General features: G+C 37.5%; 1 protein-coding gene and 1 long non-coding RNA gene across 3 annotated transcripts in view; one reads left to right on the forward strand and one right to left on the reverse strand.

Moving 5' to 3' along the window:
- The first annotated feature begins 2,959 nt into the window (after nt 1-2,959).
- The window catches only part of cdh10a (cadherin 10, type 2a (T2-cadherin)), a 35,349-nt gene continuing 14,657 nt past the window's right edge, over nt 2,960-23,651 (forward strand). For both annotated transcript variants that reach the window (XM_055059453.1, XM_055059454.1), the window contains exons 1-3: nt 2,960-3,257; nt 9,847-10,171; nt 20,145-20,439. In XM_055059453.1, coding sequence (XP_054915428.1) covers nt 9,962-10,171; nt 20,145-20,439 — 505 coding nt within the window. In that variant the 5' untranslated portion in view covers nt 2,960-3,257; nt 9,847-9,961. The remainder of the gene's footprint in view (nt 3,258-9,846; nt 10,172-20,144; nt 20,440-23,651) is intronic.
- LOC129378947 (uncharacterized) overlaps nt 12,135-23,651 on the reverse strand; it is a 32,335-nt gene continuing 20,818 nt past the window's right edge. The window contains exon 3 of the long non-coding RNA XR_008608113.1: nt 12,135-12,287. This is a non-coding gene — a long non-coding RNA (uncharacterized LOC129378947). The remainder of the gene's footprint in view (nt 12,288-23,651) is intronic.

Consider the following 23,651-nt stretch of genomic DNA (forward strand, 5'->3'; position numbering starts at 1 on the left):
CTGTGACGCTGATGGAAGCTGACACTCTGTATTAGGAGAGGATCAAGAGACACCTCTTACTTAAGGAAGCTGTTTCTGCAGGCTGGAAAACTTTGATTTAATGTAATAGAGTCCTCATCTAGAGAGTAAGAGAGGCAAGAAAAAAAACTGCTTTGTGGGAATCGCTGGCTGCGGATAAGGTTGTGGAGTTAAAATGGGAAGATATTGCTTGTTTGTGTGTTTTCCAAAGAAGTGTAGTCTGAAAATGTTCCTGTATTTCCTCAAGCAGCTTGGAACAATGCTCGCTCTCATTCTCTGATGTTTGCCGAGTTGTTTGGGCCGCGTAACAACAGCGTAATTAACATCCCAGGGGTGTAAATAGCAACTAAATTATTACTAATTCTATGCAGAGAGGTACAAAATTGCTTCCTTTTTTCAGAGGCTTGTTAGCAAGAGAACGCCACACACAGACTCACACAACCATTCGGTAAACACCGCTCACAGGGGGAACAAATGCAAACACACACACCTACTTCTTAATCTCCCAGCACCATGAACCCAACGAGGGGCTGAGTTATGGAGTGTGAGGAGGACTTGGCTTGGCATCAGAGGGAGGCTACCTCGCCGCTCGTTTGGATGTTAATTAGTTTGGCCTGTTTGCATTTTTATTTATCTGGCGCAGCGCATTACAGCTGATAATCTATGCACACTGATATCAGCAGAGTAAAATTCGATCCCAGATTGAAGCTGGCCAGCGGAGCCGCTTCTTTTCTTACATTATTCATCAAGCAGCGACTGGCGGTTTTTTAAAGTCACTTTTTTCTGGGCTGATGTGTTTTAAGGAAATATGGAGATGTCTAAAGATCTCCAGAGTCTCAACAGACTTGAATTATTGCACATTTCATCACAAGGTCAAGGTTTTCATGGGATTTAATGTTTGACCAACACAATGTGGTATTTAGGACCTATTTTAGTGATTCATTGTCTGATAAGTGGCACATTCTGCAGATTTTTTATTTAATCAATCATTTTTTTATATAATATTGGAAACACATTAAAAAGTGAATAATAAATTCCATTTTAAAATAAGAAAATCAACATTTTTATTCATGTAGCGTATCCCAAGGCTCAGTCTACATGCTCCCACTCACTCAGTTTAGAAGAAATAAAATTAGCTATCCTACCTATGCAGATGACACACAGCTCTATATTACTATATCATATCTCCAGTTGACTCTGAACTTAAACAGATTCTTAGGTAGATAAATACATGAAGCCATAACTTTCTCCAGCTGAACAGAAACAAAACTGAAGTTATTATCACTGGACCTAAAGAGCAACGATTTGGAGCAGGAGTGTTGAATTCTTTTTCGTTTTGGGCCAAATAAAGATCATAAATGCTCTTAAAGGGCTGGTTGGGCCAGAATGCATTGACAGAACCTGTTCACAAACTGTTACAATATCAATAAATTCCTAAAATGAAATATTATTGAATATTTTCAGTCCCTCCAGGATTTTGTGAGACTTTTTGTAATTTTTTACAATAAAAATTAAAGCGTTTGTGGTACTAATTTGGAAATATTTTCAATATTTGCACTTATTTATGTTGGTAAATGTGATGTTTTACTACTGCTGTTTAGATCATGGATTATAATCTGAGGCAGCGATTAAGTACAAGTAAAAACTGCATATTCACAACTCCCCCAATGAGCTGGACTTTGTAGTCAAACTAGTGGATTAAAACGCACCAATCGGTGTGAATCCACCCTTAAAGATGCACCGCCCCCTTCTTCATCAGATCCATCACACGTCACTCCTCCCTCTGTTCCTTCCAGCTGAACTGAGATGTTATATGGCTCTCAGTGGGCCGCGCTGCATGCAGACGGATTGATTTGCATCCAGCGTGTAATGAGGAGAGATGACAAAGTGCCTGGACTCGGTGTGTGTGCACCTGCCTCACACTGGCCGACAACTCTAAGAAAAAATTATTAAAGAAATGAAAATATGAGAATAAAGTCATAATGGGGGTGATGGTGGTAGGAGTTTGCTCGGTAATTGGTAGTTCATCGGTTCAATTCCCGGTCCGCCTGCCCTTGTTTGTGCCCTTGGGCCAGTGGCAGAAAACGGCAGCCTGCATCTGTCAGGCTGCCTCTGAGCAGCTGTAGCTACAGTCCAGTAGTTTTGCATCACCTACTTTAATACTTCAATTGGATGTATAAAGGGCATTATAAATAAAATTGATTATTTATTGTAGAGTAAAGCTGTAGGAGAATTAAAAAAAATCTATTATGAGACGTACAAGATTAAACTCAAATACTAGAATAAAGTTGTAAGAAGAAAATAGTTGTAATTTGACAATGCTTGTAAGATTACGTCTTGATTTTGAATTATTTCAACTTTATTCTTGTAATACTCTGACTTATTTCTGTAATTTTGACTTTATTCTTGGAACATTTCTGAACATTTTCTCAATTTTATTACTTTATTCTCATAAATGTATTTTTTTCTTGTAATTTCATGACTGTATTCTCCTAATTTTATGATTTTATTTATTCTCTACTTCTCCGTGGTTCGATTGTGCATCCACAGATGTTATATGGCTCTCAGTGGGCCGCGCTGCATGCAGACGGATTGATATGCATCCAGCATGTAATGAGGAGAGATGACAGAGTGCCTGGACTCTGTGTGTGTGCACCTGCCTCACGCTGGCGGCCAAGTCTACGAGTCGAAGATGATGAAGATGAAGCTAAACTGGTCAAAACGAAACCCACTTTCTTCCCCCTCTTACTCTGATTTACAAGTTATGGCTTTTCTCTCCTTCATTCCTCCGTCATTCAGGGAAGATTAGACGTCAGCCGGCGCTCTGGTTCTTCTCATCCCCCTTTATCTGTAACTTGTGAATGGCAGCCAATCAGGGGGCAGAGTCGCCTCCGCCTCGGTGACATCCACCGGCAGGATTGATGCACTGCTGGAGGAGGAAAGAGAAGAGGAGGGGACTGTGAGAAATGATGGAAAGAAAGAAGGAAAGTGTGGACGAAGAGGAGGAGGAGGAGTAAGCGAGAGAGAGAGCGAGCGAGGAGGACCCTCTCTCTCTTCCTCTTTCTCTCTCCTCCACACACACACACACAGTCCCATACACATTCGCAGCAGCTGTGCCGCTGTCAGTCCTGGAATGTAAGCGCTGCCGTCAGGAGTCCGATTCTCCAACCGCTAAGCGCCGAGACGGAGCAGCGCTCACTGAGACACACAGATGGATGCTAAGCAGAGCAAAACCAAAGGTAAAGCAGTTCGTTTCCTCCTCCTTTCCCCTCATCCATCCATCATATCTCATCTGCATGCTACTTCAACCCATAATCACATGCCAAGATTTTGAAAAATAAGACTGAAAACTCTTCATGGATTCATCTTCTTTTATTTTTTGCAGCTGTTAATTCAGATTAAGCATGACACCTGTCACTCATCCCTGCTCGTTCTTTTTCTTTTTTCTTTTTTTTGGTGTCTACCATGTACAGCAGGTGTTGGCACCTGTTTGACTTTCTGAGTCTCCACAAGAAAGAAAGTCGTACTTGTGCTGCGATTTGATGGAGAGCCAGTGTAGCGTTCATATCTCTAAGAAAAATAAAAAATATAGCTCCAGGTGTTTATCTTGGACATGTGTTCCAAAGCACAAACTTAATCCAACCCTGACCGGCTTCATTTTTGATTTTTTTCCTCACTCTTAAGTGGTTTTTGGGGGGGATGACGATGCAGTGCTTTTAGTGGGTTTAGGTGCAAATAAGGAGTGGAAACTGCTGCATGTTTCACTTCTTAAAAATGAATCTTTAGTCTTTTTTTGTAATGAACCCCAAAGAAAGTCCAGCGAGAATGTCTCCTTCTAAATAACACAGGTTGGGTTTCATGGCATACTTTAACTGTCAGACTCTTTTCAAGAAACGTCCAGCCCAGCCGAGCCGAGCCGAGCCGGCTTGGTGTTGGAAGTGTGCACTGTATCACAAAATTGCTTTGAGGATTTCAAAACACGAGTAAAGCTCGCAGAGGTCTGCCAAAGCCTGCAGCCACACGGCGTTGAGAAGGGCTAGGGCTCCACCAAGTGGAGGTAGGTGTAACTGCAACTGCACCCCCCTCAACCCCCCCACCAGGTAGATTTACACTCTGTCCCTGCAAGCAATCACTGGAGTCACTAAACCTGCCAATCAGATTGCAATTGTTTGGAAATCAAACCTCGCAGTGTTTTTTTTTCTCCTTTGATTGTTTGCTTATGTCAGTCTGAGTTATGTTTCTTTTTTTTAATTAAATATGTAACCCCAGTGCATGACCTTGTCGTCGTCTTCTCTGTTTTCTTGGAATCCGAAACCTTCACTGCTGAATTTTGCTCCACATACTTGAATGGAAATAGCCGTCTGTTTCACATTGTGCGTGGGAGTTTTTGGATTATTGACGCCTAATTATACGATCCAGTCCTTACGTAACGCTACATCTGCTAAGAAGTAGATCTATATTTGAATATATTTATAGCTCCGTTTTAATATTAAACTTAATAATACCAACAGGCATGTTAAATTTAAAGAAGTAGTTGTTTTAGAGGGAAAGCTTTGAGGTTTATTCATTTGGGAAATATCCCTTCTATCATTGCCTCACATAAAAAAAAGCCATACTTTGATTTAGGTTAAATATAAGAACATCTTAATATTAAATAATGAATTGTAACATTGAAGGAAATACACATAGCAGAGAAATTAACTAAGAATTTAATGTGAAAAAGTTTATTCTAACCAGAAAATCTCTTTATTCAAACTCAAAAGTAAAACCAACAGATATTACATTTAAATAAGTTTGAGTTTATTCATATGGAAAATATTTCTTCCAACATTAACTCAAGTAATGCCAAGTATTAGAACCTCTTAATGCATATAGTGGAGAAATAAACTTTCTCCTTTAATTTTACATTAGAAAAGTTTAAAACATACTGGAAGAAAGTGTCAAACTGCATTCAATATGAAGATATCACAATAATATCCAGAACTTTACTGGGTTTAATTCATGACTTTGTTTTAATTTGCATTATTTTTTTGAAAGAAAAATATATTAAAACCCTTTAAAGGGATGGAAAATAAACTTAAATGAAAACTTTTATCATAAAAAAGTTGATCATGATCAGAAAAATATCTTCAGTTGTTTAAGTTTAAACTAGGAAGTAATACCAACAGCCGTATTAAATTTAAAGATGCAGCTGTTTTTTAAAAAAAGAAGGTTTTTCGAGGTTTATCCATCTGGGAAATATTCCTTCTATCTTTGCCTCAAGTAGCTGGATTCTGATTAAAGTCTAAGAATCCCTTAATATTAAATAATGAATAGAAACAATGAAGAAAATACATATAGTTGTGAAATTAACTTTTTCCTTTAATCTCAGACTGGAGAAATGTAATCCAGATTGGTGGAAAGTGGCAAACTGCATTAAACATGAAGACACAATAACATCCTGGACTCTAGTGGATAAACTTGGATATTTGATTAATGAGTTTAATCAAGATTTAAGTTACATTTTAGTGCAAACATGGAGAGAATGTGAAATTATGTACATATAACGCTTTAATCAAAAGCTTTATATATTTGATAATAACCAAAAAAATATGTAAAATATGTTTTTACACTACATTTATTTGGCACAGCAACTTCTTGAGAAAACTTTAAGCTTTGTTGAAGAAGTAAAAGTCATTAAACGTTTAAACTCATTCTTTGAATGCCAGAAAGATTTAGATTTAAAATAATCTTTTAATTGGATCAGCATGTTTCATTTAACCGACAATAATAATGTTTTAAGCCTAATCTGAAAGTTTCTGGACAAGTTGAAGCTCTACTGTAATGCCAAAGTTTCTCCCTGAAAACTGAATATTGATTTCTTTACATTATTTCATCGTCTATTCAGAGATTCCTGTTGTTTCCCAGTGGAAATAAACTTCTTTGTTGCATAAAAACTATTAACTCTGGATCTGCAAGGAGTATGAACAAATTTGAGCTTTACTGCATATATTTTACGCTTCTAAACATTCCATGCAGGCTTACCTCAAGAGCATACTGCAGCTATAATTATTGTACTCCTCGAGTTGGAGAATCCACAAAAGTGCTTAGTTGCAGAGCTCAGTTCCGGTTTTTCTCTCCAAGCTTGCATGTTCATTTTTTAGGACGGCATGTGCATGAAAATTCATATTCAATGTTGCAAAGGCTGCGCTTTTTTTTTTTCTTCTTCCCAGGAAGCAGATCCTGATGAACAGCTCGTTTGTATCTGATCAAAGATGTTCTTATTCAGCAAAACAAGAATGTATAATTTGCAGATTAAAGCAATGGAGCACGGTGAAGTTGTTGCCAGCCAGCCGGAATGCGTAGTTGCCAAGATTAAGAGAAAACATTCAAAGACAACCACCCATAAAAGCATATTTAACAATTTGGTCCCCTCCACATCTGTGTGTGTTGTAGTGCCAAGGCGAATAAGCTCCCTACAAGTTAATCTAGTCATAAACAATTTCTTTTAATGCGCCCCGCTTCTTTTAATGGGCTGAATAAGTCGAGATAATTCAGCTCGACCCTATAGGATCTGGCGTGGTTTCAAGCGCGCTCATTCATCCTTTAATGGAGTGTTTGGAAGAATTTTTGAAAAAGAAACACTGGCCTAATGCTTAATAGGCACGCCACATCAAAGATTAATATCCAGAATGCCATTAAAATCTCAAGGACGGGCTGGAATGATAATTAGAAAATGCAATCACAAGCATCAGACTGGATTAATTGCAAGGCGGCCGCTTCCCCTGATTTCAGCAGCATTCGTGTCACACTTATGTCACATTTCGTACCTACAGAGAAATGGATCTGCAATCAGCATGATTATGGCGTTAACTCCTGGAAAACTACAACACTTCGGACTCATATGCAGGGCCGGACCAAGGCTTTTTGGGACCCTAAGTTGATTTTTATTTGGAAGGCCCCAGTTACTAACCAGATGCTTTGTTGTTCCTAAGTTATCTATTATCATTAGCATCATTGTATCATACCAATAACATGTTTTGTTGTTGTTGTACTTTTACCAATAATCTCACCAAGATGCGTACTATTTGATGACTTACATATACTACCATTTATCATACTTACAAAAGCTTCTTTAAAGACATTCAAATAGCTCATATTTTTAATTCTTAGAACTAAAAGTTTTGTTTTTTGGGTTTTGCGTGTTATTTTGGTTATTTAAAATGTTTTTCCAGTTCCAGTGGAACTGGTTTGTATAAAATGAACTTCCATTATTATGGCATTATTGATGTATTTATTGAAAATGGTCTCAAAACAACAAAATTGTTTATCACAGTAATTACTGTGACATTTTATTACCCAGCAAAATTTGTTAAAGTGACGTTGCACTTTAAAATTCTGAAATAGCCAACTGTCTTCAAAGCGTCGTCAGTCTGACATGAGACATGCGTCCAACTTTTATGTCATAAAAGTTGGACGCAGTAAATCGGGATGTAAACAATGGCCGGAAATTATAATTATAAAATTATGAAATAAGTCTGTCACTAAAACGCTTTACAATCCCACAACTCTTAGCTCTGACTACAAACTTCTCCACAGAAACTGCAGTCAATTCTCCACAAAAGTCCACCTGTTCAAGCTGCAGGCCTTAAAGCTCAGTTCCAATGTTTTGGGTGAAATCAGATTTTTATTTGCATACTTGTTTACTTGCGCAACTTGTATTATGATCTCCTGCGTGAGCTGCAAACGACATGACAGTGTCCTGCATGCGCAACGACATCAGTGTTTTGCCAACCGCCATGAAAAGGAAGCAGAAGAAGAAATGCTCTGTGTTGTGGAGGTAAATGTAGATGCTAATGGAGGAGCACATCTTACGATTTTGAAGTTGTTACCCAACCAGAAGCAGAACAGCAACAACTTATTCGTTATTATCATCCGCCATGGTTGTATCATAGTGACGTTTGTCGAGAATCAATAACATTCAGTTCGAGTGAATGTGACCTGGCTGTTCAAACTCAATTTATATCTGAAAATATATATTGGATATCCAAGATTTGAAAAAATCTGAGGTGTTGTTGAGCGTGTCATAAAAAGATCAGATATAAATCACGATAAGGCAAAAAACAGGACTGGGTCACTTGAAGCTGCAGTGTGAATCTAGTCTAAGTTGAGCTTCCTTTGTGTTGTCTTGTGACGATACTGTTGCTGAATAAACCTTTAAATCAATCCATAAATGCATTTCCATAAACAGAGCGTAAATAAAGTCATAAACGGTTCACTCATAAGTCTCATTGGGGTCATGTTTAATTAGTAGCATGAACAACCACACACACATAAATAAATAAAAATGTAAACTCTGAATTGAGCATCAAGACCTGCAGTGTGAACTTAGCCTCCACAGTCCCAGAGTTTCACAGAGAATGCGTTTCATTATAAATCTCCAACTTCAGCCTTCACAAATGGCTTTAAAGAGAGCAGAAAGATTTATTAGGATTAACTCCCAAAAGACGGTAAATTATGCATGCACACCCAAATTACCTGTCAGAGGCCATTCCTGCTGGGGATACAGCCTTATAGTGAGGTCTTGGAAGAAGACTGCCAATAACAGAAAACAGCTTATCTGCAGACAAAAGCTTAGGCAGTAACTGGGGATGATTTTTGGTCGTTTTTGGCCATTCCTCATAGGCTCATGTGGATTCACAACGTTTTTGATGTGGGAACAAAAATCTATGACTTTACCCTTCAGTTAAAGGAAGTAAAATAGACTAGAGCTAAAATTACGAGGAGTTGTGAAAAGAGGGTAGATTGCCTGTGAGCAACGCGATCCATTTTCACATGTTAGAGAAGCTGCACACTGCAACTGGGTGTGAAACGAGACGCATAAATAAAACGTGAGTTTGAGATTAAAATGTAGGTTTTTTTTCCCCACCTCACATCTGAAGCATCTGACTTTCAAAAATGACTCTTTAAGGCCATTTAAGTGACTCTGAAGTAAAGACAGGCAAAACAAACTGAAAGTTTTATCGTGACAATAAACCAATAACAATATATATTGCGATAGACACATTGATACACATCAGATTGTTCAATAATTCCAGAAACGCACAAAATTATGGGAGACGTGGCATCAACTAACTTCTTCACACTTTGGTTACCTAGCAACATTTTGTCCAAAACGTGGACAATTTTTTAAAAACTCAATTTGTAATTCATGACGAGAAGTCCAAATTATTATTATTATTATTATTTTGATCCCTGAAACATTGATAAATATTGATGATTTTGATTGTGACCAATTACATTGTTTGCTACTGATTTCTCAAGTTTTGAGTTTATCATTGTGATTTTACAATGTCAAGCACTTTGAACTGTGTTATAAAAATAAACTTGATTATCAAATTATGAATTAAATAAATTAGGCCTCTAAGGTAGACATATGTTGTCTTTTATGAGGTTTCCATCAGTTTTTAAATTTATTACCAAAGGCAAAGAGTTGACATTTTTATTTTCGTGATGGAAAATATCCTTGTTCATTGGCTTGTAAATCATATCTGAATATGTTTTTCATTTATTTTTGTATAACTTTTGAGTACATTTGAATTTAGATGAGATTCCAGCATCAGATTAGAAACTTTAAGGCTTAACACCCTCATAAATAAATCATATGAAAGACATATTTTTCCTTGCTGTTGTCATATTTTCTCCAGCTACTGACTGTTGTGAAGCACAAACTGATGTTACGATTGAATAAATTTAGCCTGAAGCTTGTGGATACAAGAGCATTCTTGTGCTGTAATCTGCACAAAGTGTCACAAAGTCCACGCTAACTGCAGTTCTCTCTCTTCACAGAAATCTAAAGGACACGAGTGAAAGGAAATACAATGCCTGTTCTGCCACGGCTACCTTTCAGCTTATTTCCATAATTCACAAGTCATTCTGGACGCTTCCCTGCCGATTGGATACCATGATAGGCAATCAAGCTCTGCTCCTGTTGATGCTCTATTTCCTGTGGCCCAGTACTGCCCTGCCTTTCATTACTGGGAATATTGGGAATCTGTTTGGGATGCCAGAGAGTGATGGGAAGGTTCTTCAGCGTTCCAAACGGGGATGGATGTGGAATCAATTCTTTCTGCTCGAAGAGTACACAGGAAATGACCACCAATACGTTGGCAAGGTAAAGTGTCCGAGTGCATTGTCTGCAGAGTAATTGTAGCTGGTTTAGCTTGTTGGGCTAGTGTTTGATGTAATTGGGAGGAGATGGATGGGCTGCCAGAAGTCTTGATTGTTACAGGCAGTGCTAACTGGACCAATCAGATCCACTTGAGTGCATACCAATGGCCTCTCTATGCTGCTTTCCAGTGCAGTCCTAATCCCGGAAAACATTACAGTTAAAATTAAAATCAAGCTTCCACTGATTGAACACGGAAGAATATTATTTGTTATCTACTATTCTTTTCTCTCAGGTTGTTAAAGTATAAGTTGGAGAAAAGTTACATGTGACAGGTTCTTGAAAATGCTTGAATAATTAGGTGTTAATTTCTGTATAAAGTTGTTTATACAAAATTATAGTTTCAGGCTTCACAATTTTATGATAAAGTGCAATCTAATGCATGATTAAAAGGCTACATTTGGAAAATGTTTCCAGTTAAAGCTAGATGCTTAATGAATAAGGACATGTTGTCTTACTATTTCAAGTTTAATTAAACTAAACTTTTTTTGTTTTGGGTCAATTAGAATCACTAAAATTATTTCTATATGCTAAATGCCTGAAAACGCAGTGGTTTTCAGGTTTTACTTTATAATAACCAAATGATATGACTCAGAAGTTAATATCTTCAAATCTTTAAAATCAGCAACGTATATTCATTGGGAGGCACATTTACTGACCTGTGGCAGAAAAGATGAGGGATACATGTTCAGCTTTTGATAGCATTTAACAGGAAGGTTTATTCTTCTGCGTGTCCATAAGCTCTTTTCTATGCAACTAATGCGATGGTGGCCCCTAGTGGCTGGATGTGGGGTAGCACTGAATAACTGAAATAAGACTAAAATCTGATTACCTCAGTTGGTGAAACAGAAGGACTGTGTGTTTAACCAGGTCGTGCAACACAGGAGCACCACAGGGAAATGGACTCTCACCACTCCTTTTCACTCTCTTCAGACTTACAGCACAAGTCAGACTTTTGTCATCCACAGAAATACTCGGATGACTCCGCAGTCGTCGGGTGAATCAGAGATCTAGTGGACGCTTTGTAACATGGTGTGGGAGCAATCATCTCATCTTGAAATTAGATAACTGTAGGCTTCAGGAGAAACAGCAGGGTTAGATCTGATGAGAGAAGAAGTGGAGGTGGATGAGGAATTCAAATACCTAGGTTTTCAGCTGGACAACAGATTGGATGAATAATAAAAGAAGGATAATAAAATGATGGCCAACCTCTTCATGAGACTGACGTAGAAATACAGCGTGCCTGCTGCAGATTCGCTGTATTATAGACTGCTACAGGAGACATTTATCGCTAACATCCTTCACTATCTACAGTAACTCTTAGAAGAAACTTAATTTTTCTTTGGGATCAATAAAGTATTTTTGAATTTGAATTGTGATTGGTCAGAAGTCAACAGCAACAAAACACTTGTTTTTTCCGGCAGCCATTTTCCACCGACTGACCAAATGTGCTGAAGCTCAGCTTGGGTTGCTAGGTAAGGGGCCAGGGTCACTGTGTGCTGTTTCCAAAAACTAGCTGGACTGTTCAGAAGCAGTAGAGATTCAAATGGAAACGTACAAAAACAAACAAATTTGCTTAAAACGTTCCCTTTAAACCTGTTTTCAGAGGGCATTGTCTTGACCAGTCTTCAAAATTAGAAAAACAAGAAGCTTTGTTTCTGTAGTAAGGTCTTCATAGGGTAGGAACTTGTTCCACGGAGAAACTTACTTAAAGCACGATAAGGAGGCTGGACACATTATCAGCATGAGATGCAGCTTTGAGATCAAATTTAAGGCTACAACCGATCCGAGAGTGTTTTGGGACAACTCTTCTCATCTGCAGTCCCGGAAATCAGAGCGGTTCCTGTCAGCTCACCGGCTCACCGTAAAGACAGGCAGCATGGTGGAACGCCGGCGTTATCAACTCGGAGAGGGAAATGAGGCGACTGTCAACACCCAATTTTCTCAGAAGAAGGCTTGCTTTCATCAGGCACCTCAGTCTCCGGAGAAAACAAGTGTCTCGTGAAAGGGTTGAGTGGGGAGGGGTGGAGGGATGACAACTTCCTCTGCAGAAACTATCATCCTGATGTGGGTGAGGAGAAAGGTGCAGCGTATAATAAACAGAAAAGAGAGACAAAATGGAAAGGAAGAAAACATATCAATCAAAAAATATATATAAATTCACTCTCTGATATGTGATGATGCAGCAAAGCAGCTGCTGTGAAGTATAAAAGGAGCCATCCGGTGAATCATCAATGACTTTTCCTTTTTTCCCCAAACTCTTTGATGCCTCTTGGCATCCAACTTTCGTGGCAATCACATTCGCCGTCTCCGCGCTCTCCTTGTGTCTAAAGTCATTAAACTGTCAGAACTTCATGACGGCTAAATAATTTACAGGTGGCGGCAGCGAAGGCTCTGTGCTTCTTGTTTTACAGGCGGAGGCGTGGCGATACGCATCGGTAAATCGAACAACAGTCACAATCTTCTGCCGGTGACAGAGAAACAGAGCAACTTCAGCACCAATACAGGAAAAAGCATATTTCACTGACAAGTTCGATAATAGCAAACAGGCCACACTTTGGATTTAATTATAAGTCTATTCTATCTCTTAAAACATTATGACTCATCTTGGACAGAGGAGTATTCTAATTCTGACTCAGTTTTCTGAACAAAAGATCCCTTGGTGTTATGTATTAAAAGAAATCAACAAAAGGACAATTCTGAGTCAGGAAAATGGACTTGCATTCACTTTAAAGAGTCGTTCAAATGATACATTTCTAGAAACAAAAAAGCCTTTTATTTGTAATATAGATTTATTATAATTAAGTAAATAACCTCAGCATAATCTTACACAAAAAATGATGCGTGTAGTTTTATAAAATATGTTAAATAACCATGTAGTTTTTACAATTGTGTGTAGTAACATTTTAGTGTTATTGGTAATATAGAAACAAAATAAATGGAAAATGTAACAGAGGAAAAAAATCTGGTCAGGTTGAATGTTTTTCATATTTCCCATTTAAAACTTTAATTTCAGACTGACCGCCATTTTTAAAGATGGCCGCCATTGCTTAGCATTTTTTGACAAAATATTGCCATAAAATATTACCCATTTTCATAACTTGGATTAACTTTATGTTACATCACGTGTATAATATTGGTCATCCTATTCAGAATCATATTTCCATGACTTAAGATCATGGAAATCATGTAAGCAATGATTTAACACTAAACATGTTTATCCAATTGTAGATTTTTACTGCAGTTAGATAAATATTCATTTTCAATGACAGCCACGGCCGACATTTTGAACAAAAAATGTAAAATGATCAGAAAATAAAATTCCTATAGGTCCATTTATGGATATATAATATAAAATACATAAAAGGTACTTGTTCCTCAGGCAGATTATTTCAATCACAAGATGTAAGTGAAATAATTTGCCAGTGAAACTAGTACTGACATAAAACAAGCTCTTATATCGTGTCGAAACGTAACATGTCAGTTAGTTTTGTCTTATTTGGATTGTAGATATTTAGACGAGAACCCAGACAAAAAAACTTGGTGACATTTTGTGTTTTTACAGTCTGACCAAAAGACTTTGGTCGGGACTTTGGAGTGGAGGTGAAAGACTAAAGATTTATCTGGAAAGTACATTTTTGGATGGTTTTGTAGAAACTTCTAGCATCAAGACTTGAACTGGACCTCAAAGACTTTAAACTTGATTATGAGAAGAATATGAATTTGATTCATTACAGTGTTATTTTTAAGGAACATCACGTCTTTCCTTCGCCCATAATTGCCCATTACATAATTGACATAAATTATACATTACATACGTTGTGTAATTATATAATCACAAAGTTGACTACAAGGAAAAAAGAAGCGAGGCAGAAAAAAAAGAAAGTAATGAAACTGCGAAAAGAACTCATGTTTTGTACAAAGCTATCAAAGCCTTGATGGTCTTCCACATAAAGATCACTTAATAGCCTTTTGCAGTGCACTGTGGGAAACCTTGTTTATTTCACATTCAATCAAACCTCTCCAATCAGCCTTTGCACGCTCGCTAACTGTCACTTGAGGTTGATTTCTTGATTATGGCAGTGAAACTAGATGTAAAGAACTGTCAGTCTTTTATAGCCCTGTGCTCAGCTGAAAGGGAAAGCAGTGCACTGCTGCTCCACAATAATGCTTATCACAGCGTTCAAAAGACACGCCGTTTTCAGGCTTTTGCGTGCCGAATGCTGCTGACAGATACCAGAAAATGACATAGACAAACAATTACTCATTCCGTTTGTAGGATTTGCAACCTTTTACCCTCTGCTTTGTCGCAGCTGTCGTCGTGATTTTAAAAAAAGCACGGCGTATCTTTTGGTCCACTCATATCCTATGCAATCAAGTGCAAACCCATCCTCCCATAAGAAGAAAAAAAATCTCATTTTAACATACTTTGAGAAGGCCATTAGTGAGTGTGAGCTCTGTGCTGTCTGCAGCTGCGGTGGCCTACTTCTTAAGCGAGGCTGTGAAGTGTGAACACTTGCAATGCTGAGCAATACAGCCGCAAACTTTGGATTCAGGAGCACTGGAGTGGTGTGTTTGAAGTGAGCTAAATCCTATTAAATTCTTGGTACACTGTATTGTGCTGTGCCTTGTAAACAAAATGTGCTGGCCTAAATTAAAATATTCAAGGTAGCTTGCTTTGTTGTGCTAATATTTGGACAATAAGCATCCAGGGGAATTCAGAAAGGAAGGCCTCGTTTGATAAATTTTTGCGTAAGTAATGGAAAATCGTAAAGCGCATTAAGAGATACGGCGTGCTGCAACTTTAACCTGCAGATGTGACATTATAGCACAGTAAAGAATCACAACCCAGGTCTTAAAGGCGCAGGGAGAGAGAGGAGAAAGAGTAATTATTCTGCATCCATTCTGTGCTCTATTTTGCTATCTCCTCTTTGCAGCAGCAAGCAATGCTTACCAGAGACCTGACAAGAATTGCCAATGATTTTTTGCTGCTTTACTGACAATTCCTCAGTGTTTGTGCAAAGTGATTTAACTCATCAAGGCTCTCCTCTGTGCTTCTGTTGTAAGGCCTTGAAGAGGCTGTGTTTGTGCAACGGGGCCTTGGAAGACGAGCCGCTAAGTCTCTGCAAATATAGTACGGATGTGCTAACATTTGATTTTCTAAGGGGAGGCTGTGCAAAAACACTTTGTGGCACACTTATTCAAAATTACCAAGGCGTTTTTTCCCAAGCTGTGCAAACTGATATAGATTTAAGTCATGAATATAGATTCACGTGTCAGAGAAAAGCCGCACACTTTGGTTTGTAGCCTTTAAAGTGAGGAAGTTTAGAGTTTTTGTGGTATTATTGGATAAATCTCTGTTCCTGGCACAGTTTGAAATATTTCACACTATCACTGTTTGCACAAATGTTCCTTGTTTGCAGAAGTTCTTAGTGAGAAATTTAGCAAGCAAGAAGACAAAAACAAGTTATTACCTACATGTTTGGTGCTCACTAATCAGGCTACTGACAGATGACATGAACAACAGAAAATCTCATCATGGCAGCCGTTAGCCGTTAGCAGGTCGGCTAAGTCAGGCTCTCAGACGCAAGCTAGAAAAATCTGAAACTTAATGATATTTAAATTCATTGACAAGTTCCACCAAGTGAAATGTAAAACTTTTTAAGACCCACTGAATGGAATTTAAGACCTGCGTCTCTGTAATAAATGTAAAAAAGCCAGCTAGCTTGCTAACAAGGGTGTGTTAGCGGTAGCCTCAACTGCCTGGGGTCACAGCAGCTTGGCTGCCATGATGTGAGGAGATGCAGCTCAAAATTGGCTTTGCTGGCAAATATTTGTCTTCTATTTTTAAATTTTTCCAAATATTAGACCAGTTGTGTTTTCTGTCACATCTGTGCATCTTTTTTGTCTTATTATGTCGAGCACATTTTGCACTAAAAAGCGGGTGAGTAATTTCCTACTAGTACGAATCTGAACTGTGTTTGATTACATTTGTCAGAATATTTGCACCACATGTCTGAAAAGTTACTGCTTCACAAAGAAGCTGCACCCATTTGTAGCAACATCAAGCATTTATTGTTTTGGGCCGAGCTTGACGCATCAATCTTTGATTTAACCACCAAGCATTCGGCTAACACATCTTTTTGATGACAAAAAGATGTGTTAGCTCTATAGCTGTTCATGAGGTCAGCCACAGGAATTGATCAATCTTTCTTATTTGTTCAGATTTTGTTTGAGTTTTGGAAAAGGAATAAACTCTATCCTGATCTTTAGTGACAACGTTGAACCATTTTTTCCTATTATTTTCCAGCAAATCTCTTTGTTCGCAGCACATTCTTAATGACAGACCCGACACTTTATCGCATGTTTAGTTTCTTCAGGTAAGGGGCAATTTATTTGGGACAAATTGCATCAACCGATTAATTAGTTGCTGAGAAAACAACTGGTTTGTTTGGCGGGTAGCATCTTTAAATATTTTATTCAATACAAGCAGCATTATAGCTGCAGCCAATAAATGTGTTTCCATTACAAATCTTTGCAGAGTTAAGCTGTAAAATAATATCCCAAACTTTTGACATCTCATTGAATCAATCATCTGAACATGGAAAGTCAGCATTAAACTTTTATTGTAATGTTAAAAAGTTCATTTGGGTGTGAAAACTTTCACCAACACTATTTAAAAATACAAGTTTCTCTAAAGACTGGTGGATGTTTTTATGGAAGCATGTTTGCTCTGTTGGTAAAGTACAGGCGTCTTTGATGGCTGCTTGTTTGTTATTCTCATATTCATTTTTATTTTGCAGGATTAGCAACACAGACAGGGAAATATGGTAATGATCACATAAAAAAATCAGTGCAAAAATATAATCAAAAGCTTTAGAGGGAGAAAAAAAGGCAACTCCTGTGGTCTGAAATTCTTCTGGCCTAATTAAGTGAAGTCTGAAGAGTCCCAGTTCTGAATAACGTTGATGAAATATGTTCCTCTCATGTTGCTGAGGAGATCAGCATCCTCCTACACGCAACACCCAAGATAAACATTTGGTTTCAAAGTACAGGATGAAGGATTACTGTTGAATTATGAGTTTTTAAGAGGAAGAAGGTGCTTCTGTGTTTGCTTCTCATTTATTTTTATGTGGTTTGCATTAACAAATACTGCGCACTGTTGCATTTCTAGTGCCGGCTAATTTGCAATTCCTGTCCTCCCCGTTTGGTTTTTTATCTGGAATGAGACGCCTGTTTCGGGGGCAAGAAATTCATACAAATACTCTCCTACCTGCTTAAATTGTCCCATAAATTACAGTCAATGGCAGCGAGAGCTTTTACATCCATAGCGTCCCGTTTTAAATCCTTGGTTCACTGGCCTAAAGCTCAGGAGGGAATTCAAATTCACAACAATGAATAAGTAAACATTCATGCGGACTGATATCCTTCTTTAATAGACTTGGAATAATAGGGTTCATCTGCATGAAATTTTCTTCAAATGCAGAGCCAAATCCCATGTATACTGCTCATTTGAACTTGACGGCGTCTTGTTTTCGAACGTCGTCCTCGTTCTCTAATGCCTCCCCGGGAACGGCGGCGGACCGGCTTGGTGTTGCGTTTTTCTGATTTCCATCCAAAAGTTGTGCTGTTGGCATCGCTTCTTCCATACGCAGGAGGAAAAAAAATAATTACTTCCCCGCGCAGCATGCAGGCATTAATATTAATAAGCTGCCGAGGTACACTCCGCGTCCCTAACTCCTTGTCATTTAAAATGTGAGCCCATGAGATAGTGCTCTAAATATATCTGCTGACAGATCCGGCGCAGTAATGAGCTTGAATCAAGTGTCTGTCACAATATGGCGCCATTACTCCTCGCCGACACCGTCAGGCTCTTCAAGGTGATCGATGGTCAGAGGTGACTAATTTTAGCATTTGTTGCTCTGGGTCAGACTTTCCTCATTTTTTTTAAAAGGCCCAATCTGGGAGAGAAATCGTGGCATAATTTGACCTTGAGTAATGAGCGATGGCGCCCTCGCCGCAGAGGGAGGCGAAGATTTAGAGACCGAGACCGATTCCTTGGTGGGTTTACATCATTATTTCATCGCTCACAAGGGGCTTCTCTGCAGCTTTTATGCACCACCGTGAAACAGCTGAAGAATATTCGAAAAGATTTGAAAGGACGTTAAAACATTTGAATTAGGCATGAGTTGCATAAATTTCTGAGTATCAGAATAACATAGGTGTAGTAAATAAAATAAGTAAGAATTTAATTAAATAGCACATTTTTAGGTCCCAAATCAAGAGAAAATTTGTTTTGGTACGATAAGTGTGTGTCAAGCCCAGAACAAAAAGAGAAGACACAAATTTTTGGTGAAATTGTGACATTTTTCAGTTTCCTGGAAGTTTCAGATTTGTGATTAATTACAACTGAATTCTGCTTCTCCATGTTTGGAGGCCTGAAGGCTGATACTACAAGAACAGACCTATAATGTGTTTGGTGTTAAACCACTGAATAATTTATAAACTAATTGAGAAATTTAAAGTCTGTTCTCTCAGCAGAGCATAGACTTTATTCTCTGGCTCCCTGTGTGTTATTACAGAGTGTAATAACTGTAAAACTGGAGTAATGTGCTCTATTTTTGCTTGTAACTGTGTTTTTTTTAGACAGATCTGTGAAGATATTCATATAGTAATTATTTTTAGCTAAAATAAATGCATGAACAAGCTTCTCAAAATCTTCTTGGGACATTAATGCAAGGAATTCTCCTCAGGTGATAAAAGGCTGACTTTGTAATCATCTTTATATGCCTTGAAGATTCAAGTCCAAGTCCATCAAGTCCATCAAAAATAAAAGAGCCAATCTGTTGAACCTCTTAGATTGGGGTTTCTAACACAGCCTGGCTTTTTATTTTTAAACTGCTAAAACAAAGGCATCAGAGGTTAAAAACTATGATTTAAATAGCAATGCTAATGTTTCAAAGATTTTATTTATAGATCAGATGTAGGTTTGTAAAACAGCGAAGGACATATTCCAGTACTACGATGTCAAATTGAATTAAAAATTAAGCACTGTATTGTGTTAAAATGTGTGGAACTTACAGGTAATAGAACTAATTTATACTCAAAATTAGGACTGAAATTATTAATCTGATTATTTGTGATTAATCTATTTATGAAATAATCATCAACTAAAGTAGTTATCATTTACTTGTTATTTGTTAATCGTTGTTTGCAGCCCTTCTCCAAATTGCTGCAAAAATAGAAACATAGCAATGCATTTCTGACAAACAGAATATTTATAAAAATATGCATTAACCTGCAGCTGGATAATAAACCGATAAAAATATATATTGTGACAGAATATTCAGTAATTTCACTGATGTAGAACCGCACTGCATTCTGGGAGATGCAGGCAGAAAATGTTTACTTAGCTCAACCTCTGACAGGTTATAAAGGTTGGTGGAATCAACTACCTCACTCTCTCTTTGGTTCAGGTTTTGGCACCGAGCCTTATAACTGCTTAAAAATAAGAGCGTGGAGTGAAAACAGGATCAAGCAGAAAAGGTCACGCCGCTAGTTTATATGGAAGAGGACGAGGGCCAATAAAAAAACAATTCTGACTTTATTCTCTCAATTAAAACTTTTTTTCTCAGAATTCTGAGATTAAAGTCAGGAATGTTTTTCAGTGGCCCTTATATTCTCCCAAATGTTTGGCAAATATTTATACCAAGAAACTACAAGATAATTATCACTATTGACTGATGTAATATAGTGTTATGTTTATCAGCCATATTGTCCAGCCCCATATTAACTAACTTGTGTTAAAAAGAGAGGCAAAAAAAACATTCCCATAATTAAATTGATGCCGTTTAGTCCAACAGAATAACTTTCTAAAATGTATTCTCTGTATTGAACAAACTTGTCTTCTGATTTCCAGCTGCACTCTAATGCGGACAAAGGCGACGGCACCGTGAAGTACGTCCTGACCGGAGACGGGGCTGGAACCCTGTTTCTGATCGACGAGAAATCCGGAGACATCCACGCCACCAAGCGGCTGGACCGGGAAGAGAAAGCCATGTACACGCTTCACGCCAAGGTCTTGGACAGAAACACGAACGCAGAACTCGAACCTGACACAGAATTTAACATAAAAATCCACGACATCAACGACAACGCGCCCAGATTTGAAAAGGAAGTGTACTACGCCAGCGTCCCTGAAATGTCTGAAGTTGGTGAGTTTTTGGTTCTGAGAGAAAATTAATTTTGCAACTATTTATACAAAACATGCAGATTCATTTGATTATTAGGCAACACGGCCCCAATCTGACAAACAAAGTCACAACAAAGCATAATTCCTGAATATGGCGGGACATGAGAAATTTAAATTTTCAAAGTGTCCTCTTATTATTAGAGTATGCTGAAAGTTTGTGATCATGTTTCTGATTGGCTTTGGATTGAAAAATTTGGTTTTTGCACAAGTCGCATGTCACTTTTTCTGTATTATCAAATTTTTATTGTGCTGCTGTTCCATTAATTAAAAAAATTTTTTATCTTAAACAAGATCGTAGAGAAAACAGCAGTTTGTGAAAACATGCTAAATATTATCTAACGCAAAAATCATGTTGACTGATATTTATGACAGCATATTAGGGTCAATGTTGGCAGAAAAAGAAGTACATTTCTCAATCTCAAATTTCAAATTTTCTAGAAAAAATAGGAAATGTCTGAGCTTCAGAAGTTGAAAATTTGCAAGAAAGAGTTGGAAAAATTTGAGATTAATCTCAAACATTTTTAACATTTTAAACAGAAATTTCCAAGTGTCTGACAAAATATCAAACTTTTGAAAAATGTAAAAATTTCTCTAGAAAATGTTTCATTTTTTTTACATATAAAAAAAATTTAACAGAAAGTTCAGAAAATCTGATATGAATTTCAAAGTTAAAGTGAATAGCAAAATAACATACTTTGTTTTATTTATTTAACATCAATAACTGAAGTTTATTGTGAAATCAATTAAAATCATAACATTTTTGTCTCGAATCATAAGATTTATCAAGGAAACAGCAGCTGTAATTTGCTGCAAATCAGACACATAAAATATAGCGTAAAATATGAAAATGTTCAAGGTCACTAGAATAAGCACTGCTAAGGTAGGGTTGAAACAAATAATCGTATTAATTGTGATTAATCAATTACTGAAATAATCATCAACTCATGTAGTAGTCGATGAATCATTAGAGTGTAAAGACTCAAAAAAATGTATTTGTTGAAGCAACATATTCAGTCAGAGCAGTAGTTAAGTCAAAACTATACAAGAAATATACATTTGCATTTAGAATAAAAATACTTTTGTCTGTAAATCAAAGGAAATCTCTTTTAGAAGACAGCCAGGCTGGGACTGCAGTTTCAGCTTCACGACAGGAATGTGCTGTTGCTCTCGAGGCACTAAGAAGTTTTAAGTGATTAAATGAAAAGTCTGGAATATGCCAATTTTATAATTGATTAATCATCAGAATAATCGATTAATCGTTAGTTGAAGCCCTAAAACAGACAGAAATCTGCACAGACGGTACCTCGAAAGTGTTGCAGACAAACAGAAAACCATTTCATTTTACAGGGAAAGTATTTTGTCACTCATATTGTGATTAATATTAATAGAAACTACATCAAAGCTGCATAAAAGTAAGTCAGGCTTTTCGCCATATTATTAACTTTAGGCTGTTAGAGCATGGGTCCCTGTAAGTTTCTTGTTCCAGAAAGTTTGCGTTAGATCCTTTGGGCCCTGTGGATTTGCTGGATGGTTTCGCCTTGCTTCCTGCAGATGCCATTAGATTGCATCAGATTTGGATTTATTGAGGTCGAGGGCTTGGATGAGCACCTCCGTTCTCTCTTTCTGTATTCTTTGATCCCTGCCTGCAACGTTTTGATGATGGCCCCTTTGCTACTTGGATGAACCACAAGTCCAAGGCAAACATAACACTGCTCATTTCACAGCCTAGCGGTCATAATGTTATGGGTGGTCAGTACTGATTGAATAGAATATGATAAGGAGGAGTGTTGCAATGAGCAATAAATCAATTAATTGCATGATAAATTGAGATGAGCTCATTTGCATGATGTAGAGTTTTTCTCTTTTTTCTCTCTTTCTACCAAAAATGGGATGAAAAAATTCTTCAGTTTGGTGCTTTGGTCTCAACTAGCCCTTTTTTTGAAGGACAATTTTTCCATTTTTATTTGTTCTATTGTTTTGTTTATTCATTTAAAATTTCTCCCAGTTCCAATGTCGGCCAAAATATGTCGCCAACTTTGTGGTACCCTAACTCTGCCATACTTTGAGCTATCTGACAATTTCCAATGGTTTCTGAAAAGGGGAGACGTTACGCTTTCCAGCCTGTATCAGGTTATTACGGTAATTTCACTCCTGCCGTTACAGGGAGTATGTTTTTCTTTGGTTTACTCTGATGAAATGTTCTTTTAATAAACATTAAATTGCAAAAAATAACTGCTAGAGATTGAAAGTTCCAGCTATTATGGAGAAATAGGCAAAAATATTTACTCAGGACATTTAAAGAACAGCATACAATTAAAATAGGCAAAAATATCTAGATGGAGACTTGAAACCTTAAAGGGTTAAATGTTAATTGGAATTTCAACCTTATTGATTGTTGAGGATTTTTTTGCATTATTAACCCATTAAAAATGGTTTCAAAACAACACTATTATCATTTATTGCAATAACTTATTGTCCAGCTTTTATTGTGACTTCATGGTAAAGCAGTTTTTAAATGCAGATGAGAAAAGTTACTGGGATAATGTGCAGCTTTTCTACAGTTTTCTGACTGCTATGTTTGGTCAGCCTCATTGGGCATTCATATTAAGTAATGCCATTTGCCATTTTTAATAGGCAGCTGAAATATTGAAAGTTTAGATTGTCACAGTCTTTCCAATTAAGTGTTTGCTTCATTGCACTCCATTCGAATTCAAGTAATGGGAATAAATCGGTTGGCTTGAATATAAACAAAGCTTATGAAAATAATGCATGCAAGCTGAAATCAATCCTCAATTACCAAGCTGCAAATTAATACACAGGAGCAATCAGGGGTAAATCAAAAAACCAATTGCCTTTATGACAAATAACAATACTCAATTTGGAATTCATAAATGGGTGTCCTCCGTTTTCCCAGCTGCACAGGCTGCGGGGGAGAGGTGTGTGTCAGGGTCACCGCTACTCATCTGTGGACTAATAAGCTGCCTCACATGTTGAAACTGAACACGTTACTTTATCAAGGCAGCCAGCCATGGAGAATCAGCAACCCCCTCTTCCCTTTACGCTATCGGTGGAGGAACTAAGTGAGACAGATGTTCAGGGGATCATTAGTATGCACAGAGACAGTCAGACCCAAACAGGACATGGCAGAGGTCTCCTGAATGCCAAGGACAGTAT

This window comes from Poeciliopsis prolifica, unplaced genomic scaffold, assembly GCF_027474105.1.
Source record: "Poeciliopsis prolifica strain line A6 unplaced genomic scaffold, Auburn_PproV2 SCAFFOLD054, whole genome shotgun sequence".
NCBI classification, from domain to species: Eukaryota; Metazoa; Chordata; class Actinopteri; order Cyprinodontiformes; family Poeciliidae; genus Poeciliopsis; species Poeciliopsis prolifica.